Source organism: Leishmania panamensis (genome assembly GCF_000755165.1).
Source record: "Leishmania panamensis strain MHOM/PA/94/PSC-1 chromosome 24 sequence".
NCBI lineage: Eukaryota > Euglenozoa > Kinetoplastea > Trypanosomatida > Trypanosomatidae > Leishmania > Leishmania panamensis.
Genome location: NC_025870.1, coordinates 419,201 through 441,336, shown reverse-complemented (window position 1 = coordinate 441,336; position 22,136 = coordinate 419,201). Strand labels below are relative to the sequence as shown.

General features: G+C 58.5%; 8 protein-coding genes across 8 annotated transcripts; all 8 read right to left on the bottom strand.

Moving 5' to 3' along the window:
• Nucleotides 1-200: 200 nt before the first annotated feature.
• Nucleotides 201-2,006, bottom strand: LPMP_241230 (hypothetical protein; the record flags this gene model as incomplete). The annotated part of the gene is made up of 1 exon (XM_010701161.1): nucleotides 201-2,006. The coding sequence occupies one exon, from the start codon at nucleotides 2,004-2,006 to the stop codon at nucleotides 201-203; it is 1,806 nt and encodes a 601-aa protein (XP_010699463.1).
• A 1,210-nt stretch (nucleotides 2,007-3,216) lies between these two features.
• On the bottom strand, nucleotides 3,217-5,226 carry LPMP_241220 (hypothetical protein; the record flags this gene model as incomplete). Its single annotated transcript, XM_010701160.1, has 1 exon — nucleotides 3,217-5,226. One exon carries the CDS (start codon nucleotides 5,224-5,226, stop codon nucleotides 3,217-3,219), a length of 2,010 nt encoding a protein of 669 aa, XP_010699462.1.
• A 2,035-nt stretch (nucleotides 5,227-7,261) lies between these two features.
• On the bottom strand, nucleotides 7,262-8,890 carry LPMP_241210 (hypothetical protein; the record flags this gene model as incomplete). The annotated part of the gene is made up of 1 exon (XM_010701159.1): nucleotides 7,262-8,890. One exon carries the CDS (start codon nucleotides 8,888-8,890, stop codon nucleotides 7,262-7,264), a length of 1,629 nt encoding a protein of 542 aa, XP_010699461.1.
• Nucleotides 8,891-11,689: 2,799 nt separating this feature from the next.
• On the bottom strand, nucleotides 11,690-12,013 carry LPMP_241200 (translation factor sui1, putative; the record flags this gene model as incomplete). The annotated part of the gene is made up of 1 exon (XM_010701158.1): nucleotides 11,690-12,013. One exon carries the CDS (start codon nucleotides 12,011-12,013, stop codon nucleotides 11,690-11,692), a length of 324 nt encoding a protein of 107 aa, XP_010699460.1.
• Nucleotides 12,014-12,662: 649 nt separating this feature from the next.
• Nucleotides 12,663-13,640, bottom strand: LPMP_241190 (hypothetical protein; the record flags this gene model as incomplete). The annotated part of the gene is made up of 1 exon (XM_010701157.1): nucleotides 12,663-13,640. The coding sequence occupies one exon, from the start codon at nucleotides 13,638-13,640 to the stop codon at nucleotides 12,663-12,665; it is 978 nt and encodes a 325-aa protein (XP_010699459.1).
• A 1,407-nt stretch (nucleotides 13,641-15,047) lies between these two features.
• LPMP_241180 (hypothetical protein) lies at nucleotides 15,048-15,989 on the bottom strand (the record flags this gene model as incomplete). The annotated part of the gene is made up of 1 exon (XM_010701156.1): nucleotides 15,048-15,989. One exon carries the CDS (start codon nucleotides 15,987-15,989, stop codon nucleotides 15,048-15,050), a length of 942 nt encoding a protein of 313 aa, XP_010699458.1.
• A 785-nt stretch (nucleotides 15,990-16,774) lies between these two features.
• LPMP_241170 (hypothetical protein) lies at nucleotides 16,775-17,557 on the bottom strand (the record flags this gene model as incomplete). Its single annotated transcript, XM_010701155.1, has 1 exon — nucleotides 16,775-17,557. One exon carries the CDS (start codon nucleotides 17,555-17,557, stop codon nucleotides 16,775-16,777), a length of 783 nt encoding a protein of 260 aa, XP_010699457.1.
• Nucleotides 17,558-18,096: 539 nt separating this feature from the next.
• Nucleotides 18,097-21,627, bottom strand: LPMP_241160 (hypothetical protein; the record flags this gene model as incomplete). The annotated part of the gene is made up of 1 exon (XM_010701154.1): nucleotides 18,097-21,627. The coding sequence occupies one exon, from the start codon at nucleotides 21,625-21,627 to the stop codon at nucleotides 18,097-18,099; it is 3,531 nt and encodes a 1,176-aa protein (XP_010699456.1).
• Between the last annotated feature and the right edge of the window lie 509 nt (nucleotides 21,628-22,136).

The following is a 22,136-nucleotide window of genomic DNA, read 5'->3' as shown; positions in this document are numbered from 1 at the left end:
CCTTTTCTTTCATTCACAAGCCACCCTCTCTCTCTCTCCAACTCGCACACATGCACAAACACACTCCTTCAAGTGACACAGCTGGTCGAAGGCAACAGCAGTGGTGTGGCGCATAACTACCGCTGCCCGTGTCGCTCATCGCTCCTCCTATCAGCTGCTGCCTTTGCGGCCCTCTCCTTCCCCATCCAGGCCCGATGCACTCACTGACGGGTGAGCAGAAGGCGCTTGATAGAGTCAAAGTCGACATCAAATGGGATGAAAACAACGCCGCTGGGAAGCGTGTAGAAGCGGTCCGACACAATCCACACCATTCGCTTCTTTACCGGCATTTTGGCTGGCAACGCCACCTTGCCAGCATCCGACATCCCTACCCTGCCATCCATGATGGAGTGCAGAAATGTGACGAGCTGCACTTCGTTTTCCTTGATAGTGCGCGCGAAGCGCTCCAGGTACAAGACCAGGTTGCCCTCCGCCCGGTATTTCCACTCTGTGTCGACGCTGAAGTCCACCGGGATGTGGCGACTGACATGCTCGAGCGCCATGATCGCGCTGTCGTGCTGGCGCTGAAAGGTTTCCACACGCTTAAGGTTGTCCTTAAGCACGCGGAGCATCTGCCCTGTGTTCATGATGGAGTGGTTGAATGTGACTCGACCGTCGCCGCCAATGCGGAAGCCGATCTCCTTCCGCGCCCCGGCGGCGGTGGTCGCTGGCATTGTCGAGCCCGGCAGGGCACTGTAGAGGTGCTCCACAATACGTATCTCACCGCGTTTCTTGAGCAAGTCAGACTTGAGGTTGTACTTGGCCACGGCGCGACGTATGGTTGTCTCTTCCTTCATAAACCGAGCGATCAGGTCGTCTTGCCACTGCGTGCGGCCGGCAATTGGGGACTCCATCGTTACCCGGTACACGTGGAACATGTCCGCCACGCGTGTGAGCTGGCGCTTGCGCTCTTGCAGCTTCGGTGCAAAGCCGACGCGCCACTCTTGATGCTTTTGCACGCACTCCTGCCAGACGGGCTGCGGCAGGCTGAGCAAAAACTCCTCCCACGCGGGCATGCGCTGCACCGACAGCACGATCGAGCCGTCTGGCGCAACGAAGTTATCGAGCGACGTGAGACTGAGGACGATGCATATGGACGGACGGAACGCACGGCCGCGGTGTACCTCGAACATGCGCTCGATCCGCTCAAAGGCGACGACGAAGCGTTCGACAGAGGAGTGGCTGCCGGCCATGCGCAGGTCAAAGGGGCGCAGACCCCGCTCTGTCATGAAGTCCTGCACATCCGCATCCACCTCCCCATTGGGGCCGATGATCGCCTTGGACGGCAAGTACGGTGCTGTGCTGCCGCCGCCACCACCGCCGACGCTAGTCGTGTATTGGCCCGCTCCGGTTGGCTGTACGGACTGCGTCTCCGGCAGCGATACGAGGTAGCTCATCCCGTCTTCCTCCACTACTAGCAGGACGCTGAAGCGGCGTAGATTTTCTACTGCCTTGTCGCCGCGGATGTAGAGAGAGCCGGACTGAATGAGGTGCTCGTTCTGCTTCTCATCGGCGTAGCGCAGCACCGACTCGAGGTTCAACTCCACCCCATCACTGTTAAGTTCGAAGTCTTCGTAGATGCCGGCGTCGACGAAGAGCTTCGTCAGTTGCTGCTTCACAATGCGGCTGTCTGAATAAGGTGTGATAGTGCACTCGATCGCCTTCAGCCCCGCCGCTGCCGCTTTGCCACCGGGCATGACTGACCCACGATTGAGCTGCAGCCAGAAGAGAAAGAACTGTGGTACGTTGTCGCGACTGCGGCCGCTGGTGTGGGAGGAGGGTGATCCCGGCGCCTGGCTTGCCCGCTCATGCATGAGGGTTTCCAGCCGAATCATTTCCTCACCGTTATGCTGCGCTTTTTGCGCATCGATGCCCCACAGTACATCGGGGTGCGCACCGGCCAACTTCAACTTGCGGAACATCTGCGCCAGCGACTTGGCTTTATAGCACGCCTGTGTCAGCCACATTTTTTTTTCGCTTCTTCAGGTGTCTTTCCCTGTACGTGTGCCGTTCTCTTATGCAGAACTCGTCGTCCTGCTCACTCCAAGACTGGCTGCTCCGCTCATGTGCGCGTCTATATCACAGAGGGGGGGGGGGGGGCGATCAGGGAGGAAAAGGGAGGGAGAGAAAGATTGTTCTTGTTTGCGTACGTGTGCATGTGTGTGTGTGATTGTCTATGCACCGATCGATGCCGCGCACACCGCAACAACCCCCTTGATTCGTTCGTGGTCCTTTACCTCCTCCCTTTTGCCCACGTGGAGGAAAGCCGCACGAAGGGGGTTATGTGTGCAGGAGACACAGAGAGGGGAGATGATGAAGCGCAGTAGATATGATGCGACCCGAGCACTGTAACAAGGCACGCAGGCTCATGCCGCATCCCCATATATATATCGCACCTGTGATCAGGGCCCAGGAGAGAGGGGGGGGAGAGAGAGGGAGGGCAACGAGAAAGAGAATGAGAAAAACAGGAGGTGACGAATAGAAGCAGTGGCGGAGGGAGTGGGGGGATGAAGGGAGGTGCAGGGCTGTGTAGTCATGAAGAGAGAGGCTCAGGACGAGGAGGAGCAGTTGAGTGGCACCTACACGTGCCCCCGTTGGGTTTTCATGCAATGGCCTGCAGCTCTCCTTTCCAGTTCGTGCATTAACATTTTCTCAGAAGTTGTAACCACTCGCATACCCGTGCCTGACAAAAAAAATATATGCATCGACATATGCATTTTCAGGCGTGCGTCACGTTCGTTCCGTTCGATGGTTTACTCCCGAAGGAGAGGTGGGGAGCGGGGGAAGGTCTGGGAGGCAATGGGTCGGTGTCGTTGGGGAGGGGGCGGGCGTGCGCGTGTGTAGGAAACGGCCACGCGTGGTGGACCCCCCACCCCCACGAAAGACACGCGCGCCCACACGTTTGACCCTCTTTGTGTGCTTGTTGTGAAGGCAAAGTGGTCATCGAGATAGTCGGCTCATTCCCGCCACTGGCCCTCTCCTCCTTTTTCCCTCTCCTTCCCACTACCGCTAAATGCCAGACTCGACATGCTTACACAGCGCCCAGGGCTGAGGGCTCATCTGTTTTTTTTTCGGCGCCATTCTTGGCGGTGTTCGAGCCGTCACTGCACTGCTCCTCTGCCGCTGTGCTGCACCGATAGAGAGAGCGGCTGACTCCCTTTCCGCTTGCGACCAAACTCATCTCTTCCGCGCTCTCGTCCATGCCCCTCCCGCTTCAATGACGACGGACGATGGTGGCTCCCGCTCCGCCTTGTGCCGGCGCCCTCTATGACCCATGTCATCACCGTTAGAGCTCCTGCTGGGGTTATGCTTGGCTGGTATTGACTCCGCCACGGAACGCACATGATCGACGAAGTTCAAGTTGGCCATCACGCGTCCCATGTCAGCCTCCTTCGCAGTCCAGCGCTCTTTCCCGGTCACCGGGTCGTAGCGTGGGTATACCTCCACAAAACCAAAGGACTCGTAAAGCCGCTTTGATGCGGCTGGCGACGCAAGCTCGATCCGGCTGCCGAAGTCCACGAGGCGCTTTTCGATTGCCATGTTGAGGAACGCACGGTTGCGGCCACGTAGGCTCCACTTGAGCAGTTCCATCGTCATCAGCAGCCGCGCAAGACCCTTGCGCTGATGCTGGACGTGGGTGGCACTTAGTGTAATGTGCACAAAGTCGGCTACATCTACAATGGCCATGCACTCCGCCATGAACGGCGTCAGTGCGGACGTATCGAGGAGGCCGCGCTGCAGCGAGCGCTTGAGCTGTGTGATAGTGGACTTCAGGTTGCCATAGAGGTCTCGGCCACTGGACAGGATGAGTGAGCAGATACGTTCGTCGGCCTGCGACTGCAGCACGGTGCCTTGTACGTACGGGTGCCGGCAATTTTGCACCTCCCTCAGGCAGTAGGCTGGGTAGTCGGCTGAGAAGGTGGCGTCATGGATTGCCTCCGTGCAGCACTCGAGGCACTCAGCCACCTGCTGCTCCGTCAGTTTGTGCGCGGGCAGGTGCAGCATCTTGTAGCCCATCTGATGGGCTGTGTCTTCTACCGTGCGGATCAGGCACTGCAGCTCACTGGCGAGCGGCGCCGGCGGGGATTTATCCGGTACCTCGCGCAGCTTTAGCGGCGGTTGACGTGGTGCTGGAGGCTGAGGAATCACCAATGGAAAGCTTGACAAAGGAGAGCTGCTTATGGGGGGTGGGGGCAACGCAGGCGGCGCCGACATTGCAGCGACGGTAGAGTAGCCTATGCACCTACCACCGCCCGTTTGGGCGACCGCTACGCTCTTCACGGGCGTGCTCACCGCCGCGGCTGTCGTCGAGTCGGCGAGGTCGGCCGGTACGGCGCGCATTTGGGCAACCGCAGGCGGCGTGACTGGGCTGAAGACGACTTTGATAGACTCGCCCAAAGACGTCGTGATAGACGCTGGAATCTGCGACCCTGGCGACGGCGGCGAGAGGATGTGCGGCGTGGTAGGGAGGGAGGTTGCCGCGGTGTAGGGCAGACTTGTTGACGCAGACGCCGGCGTGGCTGTCTCGGTGCAGAATGGGCAGAGAAAGTCGCGCTGTCGCTGGTGCAACCGCAGCTCTTCGTAGTCGACACCGACACAGGCGGGGTGGCACCAGTTGCGGCACCGAGAGCACTCCAGCAGCGTTTCGCTCGGCGACACGAGGAAGGCAGTGCAGATACACCGCAGTAGACCGCCGATGACGACGCGCTGCGAGAGAGCGGAGAAACGGCCGCCGCTGCCGTCGGCGGTGGCCGTTGTGTCGCCCGCCATTGCAGTGGCGGGCGAGAAGGCGGAGGAGATGCGGGTGGAGGCGAGTGCAGAGCTGCCTGGCGTGCTCTCTCTTGGAGCGGGCAACGTATGTGCGAAAGTCGACGTGGTAGGCGCTGCAGATTCCGTTCGCCGCCGGCGCCGGCCGCTGGGCGGCGAGAGTTGTGGGCTACTGGCGGCATTGCTGTGGTCGTCAAGGAGCAGAGAAGCGGTACAGCGTAGAAGAGAGCGCGTGATCATGCGACCCTGCGGCACGACCACTACGAGAGGTACTGCCGGCGGAGCAGATAGTTGAGACGCTTCGAGCGTCGACGGCGCAGGTGACGCTCTCTCGCCGCCTGGGTCGTCTTTTGGAACTGCCGCCGCTCCTCTGCCACGGCCGCCGCGCCCACGTCCACGGCCGCCGCGACTTCGGACCATGCCAAGAGGGGTGGGCGGGGGTTCCGTTGATTGCGGTGGCGTGTGTGCGTTAATCTCGATTATGTTGTATGACTAACGGGTGTTGCAGATGACGCTGCTAAGGCTGCCGCTCCTCTTCGCTGACTCCCCCTTTGTTGAGCTCACGCTTACAAGAAACCGACGCACCATCACTACAATAGGCCTTTCCAACATGCCGCACTCACCCACCCACTCACATGCACACGCGCGACAAGAAGAAGGGACCAGAATGAGGAAAAGGAGGCGTCCACAGCAGCATCAGCAGACAAGACGCTGCCAACCTTCTGCTTCCCGACTTGAGTGTTAGCAAGTGTGCTGCTGTCGATGGTTCTAGAGAAGGCGGATGGGGGAGGGGCAGAGGGTGGAAGGGGAAACGAGATACGGCGAAAGATAGAGAGCAAAGACGCAAGGCAGAGTAAGCCAAGTTGTGCATGTGCGTGTGTGTGCAAGAGAGAGAGGGGTGAAGCAGGACAGGGCGGAGTTAGAGAGGGGGAAGCAAAGGAGAGAGCGACTATATGGGATCATTGGTGAGAGAAAAACTGCTGATGTGATGGCCAGACAAAACGGCGAAGACAAGGGGCTCATCTGTGTGTGTGTGTGTGTGTATGTGGATGCACTTGCACCCCCTGGCGGTCGTCATCGATTAGTGCTCCTCTGGGCCACCTCCTTTGTCTCGTTCATTGGCCTCTCGATCGCGAGCACAGGCGGCAGAGGGGGGAGGGAGGAGGTTGGGCGGCAGCACGAGGGAGAGAGGTGGGGGCGAGTGGGAAAAAACAAAAAGGAAAGAAAGAGCACATCGATCCACTCGCCTCACTGTTCACACGCTTATGCACCCCTCGAGGTACGAACAGCCGCAACGCTCGGCGTGTTGTCCGTTCCTCCGTTCGCTTCGTTGGTTTGTTTTCTTGTTTCTTTGCGCGCGTGTTCGTGTTTCACTGTTCTCGTGGTTCGTTAGCGTCTTCCATCGGAGGAAGTGTGCTGACGGAAGCCTTTCCCAGCTCTCCCTTCCCCTCTGTCTCTGTCTTGCTCTCTCCCTCTCTCATTTTCCTCGTGAGCTGTAAGAACTAGCTCTTCCACAACTACCTCGCTTTGCGATTCTGACCTCTTTCAGAAAACCGCAGCCCCCTCCTTCCCACCCACTCCTTCAATCCCTTTTCACCCGTTGTTCTCTACTTCGCCATCTTTGTGTTGTCCGTGAAAGAGAGAGTGAGAGCGAAAGGGATGAGGGGGGGGGGGGAGGCGAGACTGACGCGTGCGTGCAAGAGAGAGAGAGAGAGAAAAGGCGAGAGCCTGAGGAGAGAGATCAGACGCACGTCATGCTTGGAAAGAGTAACAGGCAAGATGAAGTGAAACGCGTTTTTTTGTCTCCTCCAGAATTTGCTGTTCTTACGGTCAGCCATCGCTTATGTGTCATGATGTGCGTGTGCGTGTGTCTGCGAGCTCTTCGACTTTGTACGTGTACGTGCGCACACTTTATTAGGGGGGGGGTGGGGAAGAAGAAAAGAGAGGCAATGGGGAAGGGGGGCGACCACACTTATGCTCACAGAAGTACATCAACGATGGGCCGTGGAGAGGAGAGGAGAGAGTGTGAATGGATGAGGAAGAGAGGAAGGGGGGTGGTGGCGGAAGGTGACGGCGATGCCGATGTCTTATTGTTTGTCGCGAAGTGCAGGTGTGCATACCCATTCGTGTCACTCACGTGTGCTCTTGATGGGATCAGCCTAGGAACACACACACACACACACACACGCACACACGCTCACGTACAGCGGCAAAGGAAAAGAAACAGAGTAACACGCGGAGAGGAGGTCAGAGCACGAAGGACATCGAAAAAGCGACAGCGCAGACACCCAGAAAGGGGAAGCCAATGGTTGTCGGGCTTGTGGTGATCAAGGCACCAGCTACCACCGTCTCTATCCCTCTCTCCATAGACCCTGCTACATTCTCTTTCTCTCTCTCGCGCGCGCCCGTGCGTTGCGGCAGCTCACTTTCACCTCCCTTGACTTTTCCCTTTGCTTCACAGAGGTCGACCGCGGCCCATCGAAAACGCGGGCTTGCCGTCTTCCGGCCCCAATGGCCTGATGATGCCCAGAGTAGAGGCCTGGCTGCGGATGTCCTTCCAGTGGCTGATGCCTTTGAAGTCCATCGGACGTAGTGGGGCCGGGGTCGCCGGGGCCCAGGCGGGGGTGATTGGCTGCGGACGCAGAGATGGCGATGGCTTCTCGCTGCCGGCGCCATTCGCCCCCAGCACCCGCCGCACCGTCACCTGCTGATCGTTCATGTCAAACATAAGCCCATACGACTGGCAGAGCTGCTTCAGAACCTTTAGGGCCTCCTTCTCCACGTCGGTGCGAGAGAGATGGAAGCCCTCGTGCTCGGTGCTCACACGCAGCTCACGCACCAGCTCCTGTAGAGAGCGCTTGCTCTCGATCATGGCGGCGCTCGCGCTCGCCGCTGCCGTGCTCTTCTTCTTGAACTCCACTTTCAAAGGACGGGACCCGAGCATAAACTTCTCCAGCCGCAGCTTGCATTCTTCCGCCACCTCGCAGTTCGCGTACTTGGCGAAGACAACACCCTTGAAGACGCCGCGATCGCTGCGGAGCAGCCGGACATACGAAGGCATGTGTGGAAGCCTCTGCATCTCTGTGAGCACCGTCTCCGCCTTGGCCTGGTTTGGCATGCCTTTCAGCACCAGGGTGGCGTTTAGTACACTGCGGCTGCGGGACGCAAGCGACACGGCGGCAGCAGGCCACCGACGCTGCACAAACGTGACAGTCTTCTCTGCCTCTGCCCTCTCAGCAAACAGTAGGGACACCTGAAACTCGCCGCCGTGGTGTCCGGGAGACGCCGCTGCCTCTGAGGCGGCACCGTTACCGTTGATTTGCGCCCCCGCTACCGATGGCATGGAGCCACATGCGCTTTCACTCGGTGCTGGGTGTGGGAGGTTCGCCGGAGGCAGGTACATGGGCGGGAGCCCAAGCTGCTCGCTGTTTGCAGGATTCCCCGACGAGTCGCGGCAAGGAGAAGAGGCGATTTTGCCGGATACAGCTTCCAGGGCCAACGCCGTGGTCGTCGGGGGGCTCGCGTCACCGCCGATCTCACCAGCGGGCTTGCGTGGGAACAAGACTTTGGGCAGACCCACCTCGATACTCTTAAGCGGCGTTGCCTGAGCTTGCAGCTCAAACTCTAGCGTCTCCGCCGAGACGCAGGCGGGGAGGAGGATGTGCACAAAGAAGTCCTCCACGTCACCTGGGCGACCCCCGGACCCCGCTGCACTCGCCGTTGCCCCCGACCCGGACTTCCGCTTCTTCTTCTTGCCTGTGGTTGCCCCTGACACTGACGCCACCAGGGGCGTCTTGGTCTTGGCAGCGTCCTTGCTGTTTTCCTCCGACTGCGCAGCGGGGGAGAAAAGCGCACCACCAGCTGCAGCTGACGTGTTCGTCATCGTGGTTGTTGTTGTTGTCGCGTACAACCCAGCTAATCCCTTGCCGTTCCGCAGGGCATCCGCTGAGGCGAGATGTGGACTGGCAGACACGCCAGAGTGCGTGGCCGGCGTCGTGTTCAGCCCTGGAGAGTCCCGCCACGACGCAATCGCGAACATTTCCTTGCTCTTCGGCAAGGGAATGTACTCAGGATTGATGGGCATGATGTTGACTAAGGTCCCTCTTTGTTTCTTAGTTGATTCGCCGTGCCTGGTGCGGCTTTGTTCTCCTCTCACTTCGCCGATTGAGTGCTGTTGTGCGGGCGGTGGTGAAGGCTCACAGAACTACGTTACCGCCGCCGCACTGTGCCGCTCGACTCACCGGCCGTGGATCTCCCCCCGGAATGTGACTCGCCCCCCTTCGATTTTTCTTTTCCTTTCGTTCCTTTTCAGGCTCTCTCTGGCGATCTCGTACTTTCACGTGATGGCGTGCTCGCCTGCGTGCGCGTCGAACCGAGAAGCGAGCACCGCTCTTCCTCTCAACAAGGACCCCTCAGAAGAGAGAATAGAGCAAGAGCGGCGCCCTGCACTATTGAAAGGAATAGGCAAAGAAATACAGAGAGTGAGAGAGAGCAACCGAAGAAACCAAAGCACGCGAGTAGTTTGCGTGCTCACGTGTGTGTGTATGTGTGTGTGTGTAGACGCCGTGGGTGTTGCACCTGGGGGGGGGGGTAGAAGAGGAGCTTTTGGATGCAAACGGGCGTGCCTGCGGGAAAGAGATATTCTTAGCCTCTCCCAAGAAGAGTAAAAGCTCAGAGGACACACAATTGCTCGCTCTCTCGCTCGCTCGCTCTCTCTCTCTCACACACACACACACGCACACCACGCACATACACGGTATTTCAAATGCTCCACAGAAGCAACAAAAAGGGGGCGTATACGAAAAAGGCAGTAGACGCACGACTCCAAGAGAGAGAGAGAGGCCCGGGGGACCCCACGATGTGCTTTGCAACTGCTTGTTTCTTCTAGCTTCTACTGTGTATGGATGTCCAGATAGGTATCGATGCCCTGTCGATGTGAATGTGTCAGCGTGTGTGTGTGTGTGTGCGTGTGCGCGTATGCGACTAAGGAGGCAATCCGAATCACCGTTCAGTTCTCTTGATGATGATGATGTCTTCAAAACGCGTACTTTCTCGTTTGCTTGCTTTAATGAATTTGCTTTGCTCAAGGGCAAAATATCAGAGAGAGAGAGAGCGAGTACGTAGGTAGGTACGTGCGTGTGTGCGTTGGTGATGGTGAGGCGTAGGTGGTTGAATGAGGTGGTGACTGTTCTTAGGTAGTTGAAAGCGAAAGGAGGGTACCAAGGTGATGCGTACCACACATTCACACACACTCTTCCACTATCCCCCCCCTTTACTGGTTCTTGTGGGTTTCCGTCACTACGTGATGACAAACTCCCTCGTGACGCCACACTGTGTGTGTGTATGTGCGTAGGTGTCCACCCCTTTCTTTCTCTTGTTGCTGCAGGTGTTTGCTGCGGTTGACTATCGTCTCACATACAAACACGCAGATACAGGCACAGAGATGCAGAGAGATGCAGAGAGAGAGAGCTGGGGTGAATGCGCGTTGAAGTGAAGATGCTGAGGAGGTAGAGATGGTAGAGGGGGAGTACTGTGAGCCGACAGCGAAGAGAAAAAGGAGAAACAAAGAAGAGACTAACAATGAGAAACAGCGACGTTTGTGTTGTTTTGTGCATGCGTGTGACGCCCCGAACGGGGTGATGTTGAGAGGAGGTGGGGAGCGGTAGCAGCGAAACGAGCCCACGAGACCAAGAGCGAAAGGAGATGAGGTGGAGGGGCATGGAAGTAGAGGAAAGGAATGCTAAGCATGGAGGTACATGAGGCAAGCGGTAGCGCGTACGCACTTGTGTCGTGCCGATATGCTCGCCTACTAGTCGTTGCCGTTTTCTTTTGGTTTCTCTCTCAAGTAGCGGCAGGTCTCGTCCTCGTATGTCGTCTCTCTCCCTCTTTTCGTTTCTTTGCGCTCTCTCCCCGTATGCCACGACTGCACCGTCATCGCCGTTCCTAAGGCCTTAGGATTGTGTGGAGTGGGGGGGGGGTGGCGGAAGAGCCAGAGCCAGGGAGAGAGAGCGTTACCGCGGCTGAGTTGCTGCTGTCTTTGCTGTTTGTCTTTTGGACCTTTTCATGCTGCTTTTACGAAACTGGAGACAAGAGAAGGATTGAAAAAGCACCTCGGACCTACTCTCCTCTCCCCCCCCCCGTACGCCCTCTGCTTGGTACTTCCCCCCCCCCCACGTCACACACAGACAGAGCCACACTCCCTTACACGGAAAGTGATGAAAGAGAGGCACGTCTCTCGCTGTGTGTACGCGTGTGTAGGACTCTACGAGAGTATGCGTGTGTGTGTGTGTGGGGGGAGGGGGTGGGGGTGGGGAGGGAGGAGAGATGGTTCGCTTCTTCCTTCCTTTACGTTAAATAGAACCACACAGACACACACACACACACACACGCAGACGTGCGTCTACGTACCGGCGCATTACGCATGAAGGGGCGAACAAAGAAAAAGCTTACACTCGCATGGTTGAATCTTCCACCTCACCTGTTAGGGCACTCGTCGACACGCATCGGCAACAGCAACACAGTCTGCACATCTGACGGGTGTATATGCGGAGAGAGACAGCGGAGACGGAGGAGGAGAAAGAGGGGAAAGGGACCTGACACCGACGCACGCACACGTGCTCACAAGGGACTACGTGCCGAAGTCACCGTTATTCTGGGCTGCCGCGCTGTCCTCGTGTATGCGCCAAACAAGAATGAACCTTTCGCACACGCATTCTGCAGCAATCACGCAACGTTCCCCTCTCCAATTCGCGCCTGCATCCCAAGATGCCCCCTCCCAAGCCATCCGCACGAACGCTGTTCGAGTGACAGAGAACGCATGAGAGCAGAAGGCCTGAGCACACATGCGCTTCTTTTTCTTCCACTTTCCCCTTCCTTTCCTCTTTTACAGAGAGTGAATCTCGAGGTTGTTATCTGTCGCCATGTGCTCGTCTAAGAGGAACTGCTTAATGCTCTCACTCCAGTTACCCTGCAGCTGGATAACGGTTCCCGCATCAGGAGTGCTGATCACAGTTCCGTTGCAACCCCAGCGGCGCTGAAACTCGCGGCTGATGCGGCCAAAGTTGAGCTTCTGGTTCAGTCCCTGAACCGTTGTCACGAACTTCTTACCCTTACGCTGCTGCACACGGATGTGCACCTTCTGTCCGCCCAAGACGGCGCGCTCTGTCTCACGCTGCTGGTTCACAATGGCCTCGACGGTATCCTCCATCCTTGGCTCGCACTGAGAGATGGGTCCCTGTCTTATAGAGAGAAAAGTATGAAAAAGAGAGGAGTGCCCTACGCGCGGAAGCTGCCCAAGAATGCGCTATCAATAGGGGGGGGGTTATATGTGGACGGATTCACTGCGTGGCAAGCAGCAGGAAAATATTTGACCAGAGGAGATACAGTAAGAGAGAGAGAGATCAAGTAAAGGAACGGTGTCTTTATGGTTTCGCATGTAGGGGAATGTTTGCTGGTGTAGTAAAGCGGAGGTGCGGAGAAGGAGACAGAGGGGAGGAGAGCTGAGAGCCGAGCAAGTCGAAGGAGAGAGAGAGAGAGCATGGGGCGTGCTGTGGCATGCACGGAGAGGCACTGCGCTACAGCCAGGGAGGTGAGCAAATTTCATGGTGCCAACCACGACTCCTGTTCGCCATAGCGCCCGCTGACTATGCCTTGTCGCAGTAACAACAACGAAATGCGGGTACTCTTTATCGGCTGCCAGCCTTTGCATTTTCCAGCAGTGCGCTCCAGCAAGGGGGAATACATACCGCAACCCTCACCGACGCGTACATGTCCACACGTGGAACCCAGCAAAGGGGCAGGAGGCCGATGGTAAACTACTGGGAACCCCACATGTCTCTTTCATTCCCGCGGCTTCGTCAAGGCTGCAGTACTGGTGGTAACGCAGCTGAGAAGGACACGACGGTGGGGACATGGAAGCGCTGGAGCACGGACGTCCCGCTGCTATACCTCACTCTCTGCGGGATGCCTTCGTAGAGTGCAATGCGCGGAGACACAAACACCGGTAGCGGTCCCGACATACTACCATCCACCGGTGTAGACAACGCGGCTGTCGCTTCCCATGCGGACCGCCGTGCTCTGCTGCTGCTGTTGCACTGCGGACGCCGAGTCCGTTGCTGGTCCTTGCCCGTGCTAAGTCCCCGGCGCGTGTGCATAACGCCGGCGCCGCCGCTGCTACTGCTCTCGTCTTCAGCATGCCCATCTCTGTGGACCTCTGCGGCAGCCTGTGCTTCTCGTAAAGCCGCAGCCCGCGTGTGCGCCTCCGCAAGACGCTGGCTGCACGGTATCGTCGGGGCTAGTCGACGCCGCACCCGCTGGCGCAGGTCGATGACATCATCGCTCCCGTCCTCGTCGCCATCTTCTTCCCCATCCTCGCCATCGTTCTCAGAGACGGCACCGCCCTTGTGCGGCTGCCGCTGTCGAGGAAATCGATCGGTGTCGTCGGTGTCGCGGTGTCGCTTCTCCTGCTTCTTCGTGCGTTGCGGTCGCTGTGCTCGATCACGCACCGCCATCTTGGAGAGGTTCTGCGAGCGCTGCAGTTTCTTCCGCCGCTCCAGCTGCCGTCCCAGCCGCTCGGCACGGCGCACCATAGCCTCTGTTTCCACCGTCTCTCCCTCTAGCGTCCCGCCAACTTCCTCGGCGTCGAAGTCGCTCTCGACTTCATCCATCGCCTCTTCGTCACTGCCGAGGGTGAAGCTTGTATCGGAGGAGGCGTCGCTCAGCGCTTGCAGTGCCTTTTCCTCTTCTTCATCCAAGCCATTCGCCAGCAGCTCCTGCAGGCGATTTCCTGCATTGGCGCGCCGCGGCCGGTCGACGACGTCGTCGGCCCACTCCATTGGTTTCTCTGTGTGTATGTGTGTGTGTGTGTGTGCGTGGGGGTGGGGGGTGGGGGGCGAGGCAGAGAGGGAGAGGGAAAAGCGTATGCGAGTAGTACGAGGACAGGAAGCTATAGGGGGCATTCGCAGAGTGCGAGTAAAGGTGCAGATAAGTTGTATGAAGGATTATGCGCGTTTTGTGTGATGTCTTATAACATTAACCTTTGAGAAGAGTGGGTACCTGTGTGACTCCAGTCAGTGTGTGTGAGGGGGGGGAGGAGGGGTTAGGAGGCTATACGGAGCTCAGAGAGGGGTCTTCTGTCCGCGGTCGTTCTGCCTTTACGCCTATACCCCCCTCTCACGTGCTCCATGCGTCTACTTCCACGTCTCTTACTCTTCGCTATCCCAGTCATATGCACACCTCTGTTTCACATGTTTGATCTGTCGGATGCAGCGTTGCCCCCCTCTCTCTTTCTGCATTCATCTACCACGAATACCAGAGGAATAGGAAGAAGAGAGTAACACCACTGGATGACCGCCATCATGATTGCCTCCGCTACCACCGCTGCCGCCAGAATCATCAACATCAACCCTACTAGTATCCAAGTAAAGCACCACCACAGTTCACATCCCCTCAGTCCACTTGCGCTGCTGTGAAATTAGCGAAACACAGGAGATGAACGAGGAGAGGGGGACACACATCCGGAGTCGGTGATACACACATTCGAGGGTATACACACCACAAGACAACGAAGGAAGAAGAGGATGAAGCAGCCAGGAGAGGTGCTCCATGAGGCTCACTGATGTAGGGGATATGGTGTCACCAACACATCCTCTCCTACACCACTGGAGCACCGCACAGGAGATGAGGGCTCGGGGTGGGGAGAGGGAACAACAGAGAAGCGCGTTGGCTCTCTGTGTATAGGCGCCTTCGTACCTCCAGATAAGAGAGAGAGAGATGCAGGGAAGAGGGCAGGGGGGGGCACCCTCTGCTTACAGCTCTGGAGGTCTTGGGTGGGGGGTACTACGAGCTCAGCCCAATAACGAACTCGAAAAAAAAGACAGACGGAATGACTCTATTCTTAAACAATTCACTCGTGTCGCCACAATACGCACTTCTTTGCCACACTGAACCCTTCAGAGTTCACATCAACTGCGGGGCTACCGGCGCATGACAGCATCCCTACAAGTGCGGCTCTTACTCCCAGTTCAGATAGTCATATCAAGCGCCCCCCCCAAAAAAAAAGCAATGGGGAGTGTCATTAGTACTCGCGACACGCTTCCTGTTTTGGCTGCGCTCTTTGGCTTCTACCGCTTCCTTTTCCTCGTTGCTGTCGTCCCACTTTGTGTGCCACGTATGCACGCAGTACTTCTCGCGTCGGCGCGGATTGCCCCCCTTTTCTTTGTGTGTAAGGGACGGGGAGACGCCTACCGGTCCATGCTGCCCATGATCTGCGCAATGCGCACAAATATGTTCACCACGTTCAAGAACATCTGCATTGCGTCCTGTACGTGGTCACCAGCCCCGCAGCGAGCCCGCTCAATCATGGCCTGCGTGTCCACTGCCACCATGAGAGAAAAGATCGCAAGGCCTCCGTAGAGAATAAGCGAGTGCGCTATGGCGGTGGGGTAAAAAATGTTCAGCAGGGAGAGTGCGACCATGCCGATCAGGGCGCCAAACAGCGGGCCCTGCCACGCTACCATGGAGGCGCGCGGTGCCAGGTACGCCGCTGAGCTGAAGCCGCCAAAGACGGCAGCGGTCAGCAGAATAGACGTGGTAAGCACACCCTTCATGCTGGTCATGAGCACGAGTGGGGCAATGGCCATTCCCTCCAGGAGTGCAAAGGAAAAGAAGAGAGCCAGCTTGAGCGACGGGTTCGCTGGCGGGGCAAAGGACATCCAAAGCAGCGGTACGAAGCCCCCAACCATCGGGAGCCAGTACGGGATGACATGTCCCATCGGCGTGGCCACCATCAGAAAGCTTCCTAGCCCCGCCGTCAAACATGCACAGCCGAGGAGAGTATACACGCGGGCGAGATGCTGACGTACAAACGGCGTGAGGCTGTCTGCCTGGCTGCCACCACTGCTGCCCAGTCTGCTCATCGGGCTGTTCTGAGTTTGGATGTCGTCGCGGCCCTGCACGCGCATCAGCTGTGCGCGGGTGGTCGTAGTGTACCCACGGAGCACGTTGTGGAGGGCAAACGAAGAGGCTGTCGCGGCCGATGCGGTGCACACCCCGCACGGCGTGTTGCAACCCGCCGTTGCTGAGAGAAGGCGTGGTGCGGGGCAGCTACTCATCCGGCTCTGCTGCATGCGCAAGGTTGAAGCGAGCGCCGTGGCGCCAACGCGGCTGTGCATCCGGTGAAACATGGCGTGGACGTGGGCGTGTGTATCGAGAGAAGGGAGAGAGCAAGCGTGGTAGGCGGTTAATATGCTCACAGAGGGCGTTTGTGAACGAGAGGAATTCTGTGGAGTGGTGAGCACGAGAGGTGGTGCGTGCGCGTGTGCAGGTGTTGTGCGCATCAGTCCAATGACAGCAGCAGTCGGGAGGGAGAGGGGAGGACGAGGAAAGGGATATAGTGAATGAGAAGAGCCAGAAGGGGCTGCTCCCTTGTATTGTCAGAGGATCAGGGATATCGCCATTCATGCAGTGTCTTAATGCAGAGACGCGCGAAGACCGAAAGGGGATGAGGGGAGGGGGAGTCGCACGCCTCGGGGATCCAGTGTGTAGGGGATGACGTGAGGAGGAGCAGCGGGGGGGGAGGGGCGCGAGAGCGAAATGAAAAACGGCAGATAAGAGTGACCCAGCCACCCCTCCCCCTCCTCCTCGTGCTCTCTTCTTCTTTTCCACTTCCTTCACCCAAAACAAAAGCCCCACCAAATCACGCCTCGCCCCTCACCCCTCTTCACTCCCTCTTCGCCCCACTGGTATATAATGAGCGGAAGAGGAGCACACATGTCTGTCTGTCTCTCTCTCTGTATGTCTTGGCTTCTTTATCAGCTGGGAAACTCTTCAGAGAGAGTGCACGAGGTCAGACAGGGGTTTAGTTAATCGAGTAGGCCCGTGGAGAGAGACGCACCCACGCACACCCCCTCGCAGATGCTTCCTCATTTCCTTGTTTGTGCTCCTCGTCATCTGAGGGTCAAAAAAACGATCAGCGCTTCCTTCTACCGCCGCTACCGCCCCTGCGCTGCTGCTTCCCTCCAAAGCTCTTTTGCTTCTTTGCCCCCACACTTTTGCCGCCGCCACCGCCGGCCTCCTTGCTGGCGCCGCCTCCGCGACCGGCACTGTTGCCACCGGTAGCCTCGCGTCTCTTCTCCCTTGCGCGGGCCGTGGACTCCTTACGCGCCTTCATTGTTTGCTTCTGAATGGACCGGTCCTTCACAACGTTCTCTACTGAGTCCTCCAGGTGCTTGATGCGCTTTGCCCAGCGCTTCGCTGACTGCCGCTTCGTTCTGCGGTGCTTCGCGAGAGCCTTGGCGATGAGGTGCGGGTCGTCCTTCACCTTCACGCCGGCTGATCGCTGCACTGCTGCGGAGAGAAGGTCCTCGCTACGCATCTTGGCGCCTTGTTGCGTGTGAAGCATACCCGCGTGCGTAGCGGCTTTGCGACGCGCCTGTCGCAGCAGCGAGGATAGCTCACGCACGCCACCACCGCGCTTACCGAGGCTCTTCATCTCTTGGAACTCGAAGTTGCCGAACGAAAGGTCAAGCGGAATGACGTGCTTGATAGGCTGCGTCGTGCGATCCTCGACAGAGACGCTGGGGCGCGTTGCCTTGCGTTTGTGTGACCACGAGCGGAACGAGGCGCCGCCGCCGCACCGCTGAGAAGAAAAGGGGCGCGCGCCGCGGTGGGCGGAGTTGTCGCTGCCGTTTGCGCTATTGTTGCGACGGCCCTGAGGCGAGGCGCCGTATTCTGAGCCTTGTCTGCCCTTCATTGCGGTAATGCCTCTGCTGCCCTCGGTCTCACCTGAATGGTTGGGTGCGCAGGCTTGTGCCGCGCGTGAATGGTTGGGTGCTCGTCGTGTGCGTCAAGCCAACAGCAGAAGCAGCAGCAGCAGCAGCACACACGCACTTACACATACACCTGCGCCCAATACACGGACTGTACGCACCAGTGTGTGTCTGCCAGCCCGCTGTGCGTGTTTTTCATGGGCGGCAAAGAGAGACATGAGGGGTGCGGCAGAGGGGAGAGTGATGAGAGAGCGAGCAAGAGGAGTCCAGATAAGTTTCAGGTGATTGTCAGATGTGAGGGGTGATAGGTGCTCTCCTCTTGCTTGCATGTCGGGCTGTTCACCTTTCTTGCCACTGCTTAAGAGGGTCCCTGCGAAGGCAGAAAAGAGGGGACAGGGGAGGGGGAAGGGTGGGGGGGGGGGCGTGGAGTATTAACCGATGTTTCAATATGCCGCCGTAAGCCTGTATGTGTGTGTGTGTGTGTGTGTGCGTGCTTGTAAGGCATGGCGTGCCAAGGACTACGCTACACCATCTTCTCAAGCGCAAGGGCGAGAGTTTCCGCCTGCTCTTCGCGCAGCGCCTCGCCTAGGCGGTGGCCGTAGTGCCGCATCTTCTGCGTCCACTGCACGAGCTCCTCCTCATCGAGCGGCCCTGACAGCGGCTTGCGATGCTGAGCGGGTGCCTCACTATCGTCTTGTCTGCCCAAGACGTCAGCGGATTCGACATCTGCGATCGTCGCCGTGTTCCACGGGGCGCCTCGTAGGGCCCGCACCGGCACGCTCCGCAGTGTCTCGGGGTCGACGAGAAAGCCGTTGGGGAGCGCACATCCGATGACCGGTGCAATCCATGAGACATCAACAGTCATCTTTTCACTGGGTACTGCAGCACGTGCTCTTGTGGTGGCAGATGCCTCCACGGCTGCTGCTGCCGCTGCTGCCACCGGGCGAGGCGACGCACGAGTTCCGCCGTTGGCAAAAGAGCCAGTGCTGGTGGCAGAGGCAACGCCGACGGCGCCTCTCGGACTTGTCAAATCCTCTGTAGTAGTGGTAGTGGGCTGGGGATTGCTGGCGCGATGGTGCTGCTGTGACAGTGACTGCCGATGCGGCCAGAGGTGCTGCTCAAAAGCTTCGCGCACACGTGCGGTGCCGTCCACAACGAGATCCTTGTAGCGGCCTGTTGTAGCGGCGCTAGTCGCCACACTCACAGACTCACTCACAGACTCACTCGCAAACACTACCTCGATGGGCACGTAACTATCGGCGCCTTCGCGACTGTCACTGCTATCCACATCAAGGGGGGTTGCAGAAGGTGCTGCGGTGGGGCGTGCCAGCACACAAAGAAGCTTCTCCACCAGTTCTGCGCGCGTTGTGTCCGCTGCCGTTACATCCGTTATGTATACCAGAACCAGAGGTGAGTCAGCAGCTGCGTCGGACGCCTCGCTAGTTGGGTGCGCCACGTAGGCATCGATCTGCTCTGCCAGCCATTCTTCCTTCTGCCGCTGAGAAAGGGTGCGGATAACCGTGCTCAGGGTGCCGTGCGATCCGCTGACAGTATCGGCAGGGTTAGGATTGTTGACCTTCGTGTGCCGAACAGAGCCAGCGATCGCGCGCGCCGCTTCTTGGAGAGCGCACAGGGTTGTGACGACTACGTACGCATCGTGCGCGTCTTCCCACCCTGGCGGCATGACCTGCGTAGCCGCCGAGTGTTGTGTCGGTGGCGCCGCGTAGTATGACTGCAGCCCACCCACTGTGTGCACCTCGACACGTGCCTTGAAGTATGAGGTGGACACGTCGACAGCAACAGCTGCCTTGGCTGGGTGTGCTCCGAGGTCCGCACTGTCGTCACCATGCGTAGCCCCGAGAGCCACTGCAACAGTGGGGGCGGCAAGACGCAAATAATCGTCGGCAGAGACAGCTGTGGTCTTGTTGAGTGCTCTAGACGGTGCGGCGGTTAAGGCTGCGAGTACGTCACGCACCCAGGCCTCTTCCTCAAACGGAGTCCGCCCGCAGGCCAGTAAAAGCAATGAATTACCGCGGCGGTCCGCGAGACATGCTGTCGGGGAAGCCGCGCACGTCATGCGGTGCGTCTGCCCCCACTGCACACAGTGCAGCAGCTCGTGCAGCCGGTCCACCCCACGTGTGGCCCTTGTGTCGTCCTCGTCTCGAATTACGGGCACTGGCGGACCATCAACGTCTATATCGATTGTGTTCACCGATGCCGCCTTGCAGCGTACTGGGTCAGACTGCACTACCTCCACGTCCCGCTCCACACACATCAGCGCCTCGTACGCTGTGAGCCCGCTGGGGACGGCGCTGGCTCTGAACTCACTCACCATGACCACGACATCACGGCAGCCACGACGCACGAGAGAGTCGAGAATAACCTCAAGCGGCGGATACGAAGCCCGCACGTCTTCGCCGTCGGCGTCCGCAGGGATGGTTGCGGTGCCTCGAGCCTCGGTCTCAACACAGGCAGTACGTGGCGCCAACGAGCATGGTGGCCACAACACCACCGCTGGCGCATCGGGGCAGAGAGTAGCACCGCCTTCCTCGGCTATAATGTGCTGCTCCCAGTATCGGTCCAGCAGCTCCTGCATGCGGATATCGAAGAAGGTGGTCTGCAGTAGCCGCGGATGCACTACCGCCGCGTAGTACCGATTCACAAGTACGACGCGGCGGTAGTGCAGTGCGGCGGCGGGGTCGGCAGGTGGGCTAACAACGGAGGTGAAAAATCGAAAACGACGCCGCAGCAGGCGGGCACACCCGTCCTCGTGCTGCCGGAAGAGACGCCACATCGCCTCTTCGTCGGTGCCCACCACGACGAATGTGTTCCCAGAATGTGGATTCAGTGGTTTTGGAGCTCGCATGACGGCGTTGTTCTCCTGTTCACCGTGTTCGTTTCTTCGTGTCCCTGACAGCCCAGCAGCTACACAACGGACGCTTGCTGGCCACAGCGTATTGCACAGGATTTGGTAGAGCCGATTCGACCCAGTAAGTGGCGCCTCAAGCAAGCCGCAGCGGCCAGAAGCAACGTTGACGCACTCCAGCTGAATATCTTCCGCTGAGCCGGCAAGTTCACGTCCGTCGCTCTCCATGGAGGCTGCCATATGTGCCAACGCACGCGGAGGGCACACGGTGGCGTGGAAAACGCACTCGTACCCGTTCTCCGCTGCAAAGTACCTCCAGCGCTCCTTTAGCTGCTGCAAGGATGTCGGTGAGTCGTCGAGGCTATCACCTGTGGGCAAGGTAGCGTTTCGGAGAGAGCGGCAGCAAACGTCGGCGCCCTCTCCGCGCAGTTGGGCCTCGACGGCGGCCAAAGACTCTGGAGTCGCTGCTGCTACTTTGCCCACGTTCACGTCTGCCTCGCTGTTGTGAAACACCATGATAACGTGGAAGAGACACCCGCTTCGTGGAAAGGCGTGCCATGGAACCTCAGATGGATCTTGCGCGATGCGCGCAAGCAGCACTCCACCATAACCACCGCCATCGTGATCATGAGAGACGGATGTGCTGCTTCTACTTTTGGCGCTAGGGCACCTTCGCAGGAGATCAGCCGTGATGTCGCACTGATCTGCCATCGAGATGCAATCGTGTCCGTGGGACGAGGGAGCCCGCAGCAGCGCCCCTGTCACAAGGGCCAGGGTTGTGTTGAAGTACTTATTCTGGACAAGAACGGTAGAGGGAAAGGCGTGGATGACGTACATGTGTCGGTGTAGTGCGCCAACGTCCATGGGAGTGAAGGCGGACGATGCAGCAGCCTTAGCCTGATCACTGTCCTCGTCATTGCCGAGCAGTGTGTAGCCCTCCCACTCCTGCCTACATGGTTCGACGTCAGGGGTGACAAATTTGTTGTGCACAGGCGTTCTCGCCGTCGCCGTGGCCGCTGTCGCCTCTGCACACGCCGCCACCCAAGCGTCCCCAACCGCCATCAAAGAGGTCCATTGAGTCAGCTCCGCCGCACAACGCCATGAGAGTGGCGGCTCAGAGGAGCGCCACGGCAAGTACGCCTCGAACGGTGCGAGGTAGCTCACATCGAAGAGGTACACAGAAGCCATGTAACTCAGTAACACGGGTGATGAGAGCGAGAACAAGAGAGCAAGGGGGAGGAGGGGAAGTACCTGCTGGGGCGATGAATGGATGCTGATGTACCTCTCTGTTCGGGCCTATTCCTTGTGTGAATGTGTGTGTGTGTGTGAGTGAGTTCACGCAGCCACCATTGTGGCGCACATGTGCTGCGGTGGTGTAAAGAGCGGTTTCGGCAGAACAATAGCGCAAGAGAGAAGTTGCGGGTACATTTCATCCCTGAAGCCCCTGACCTGCGCGGAAGTGAAGGTGAGGAACTACGCCCGCAGACGAACAGGAGGGGCGAGGGAAGTACAAGCCATTATCCCCCTGAGAATGACGGCACACCCGCACCAAACGCATAGATGCAGGTAAGGGCGGGCGGCGAAGTGAGAGAGATGCCGGGATGCATCTGTGCTCCGGCGCTTCGATTCCGACCTCTTCCCTGCCCACACTCGACTACTCACTGGGCTGTATGTGTGTGTGTGTGTGTGGGTGGGGA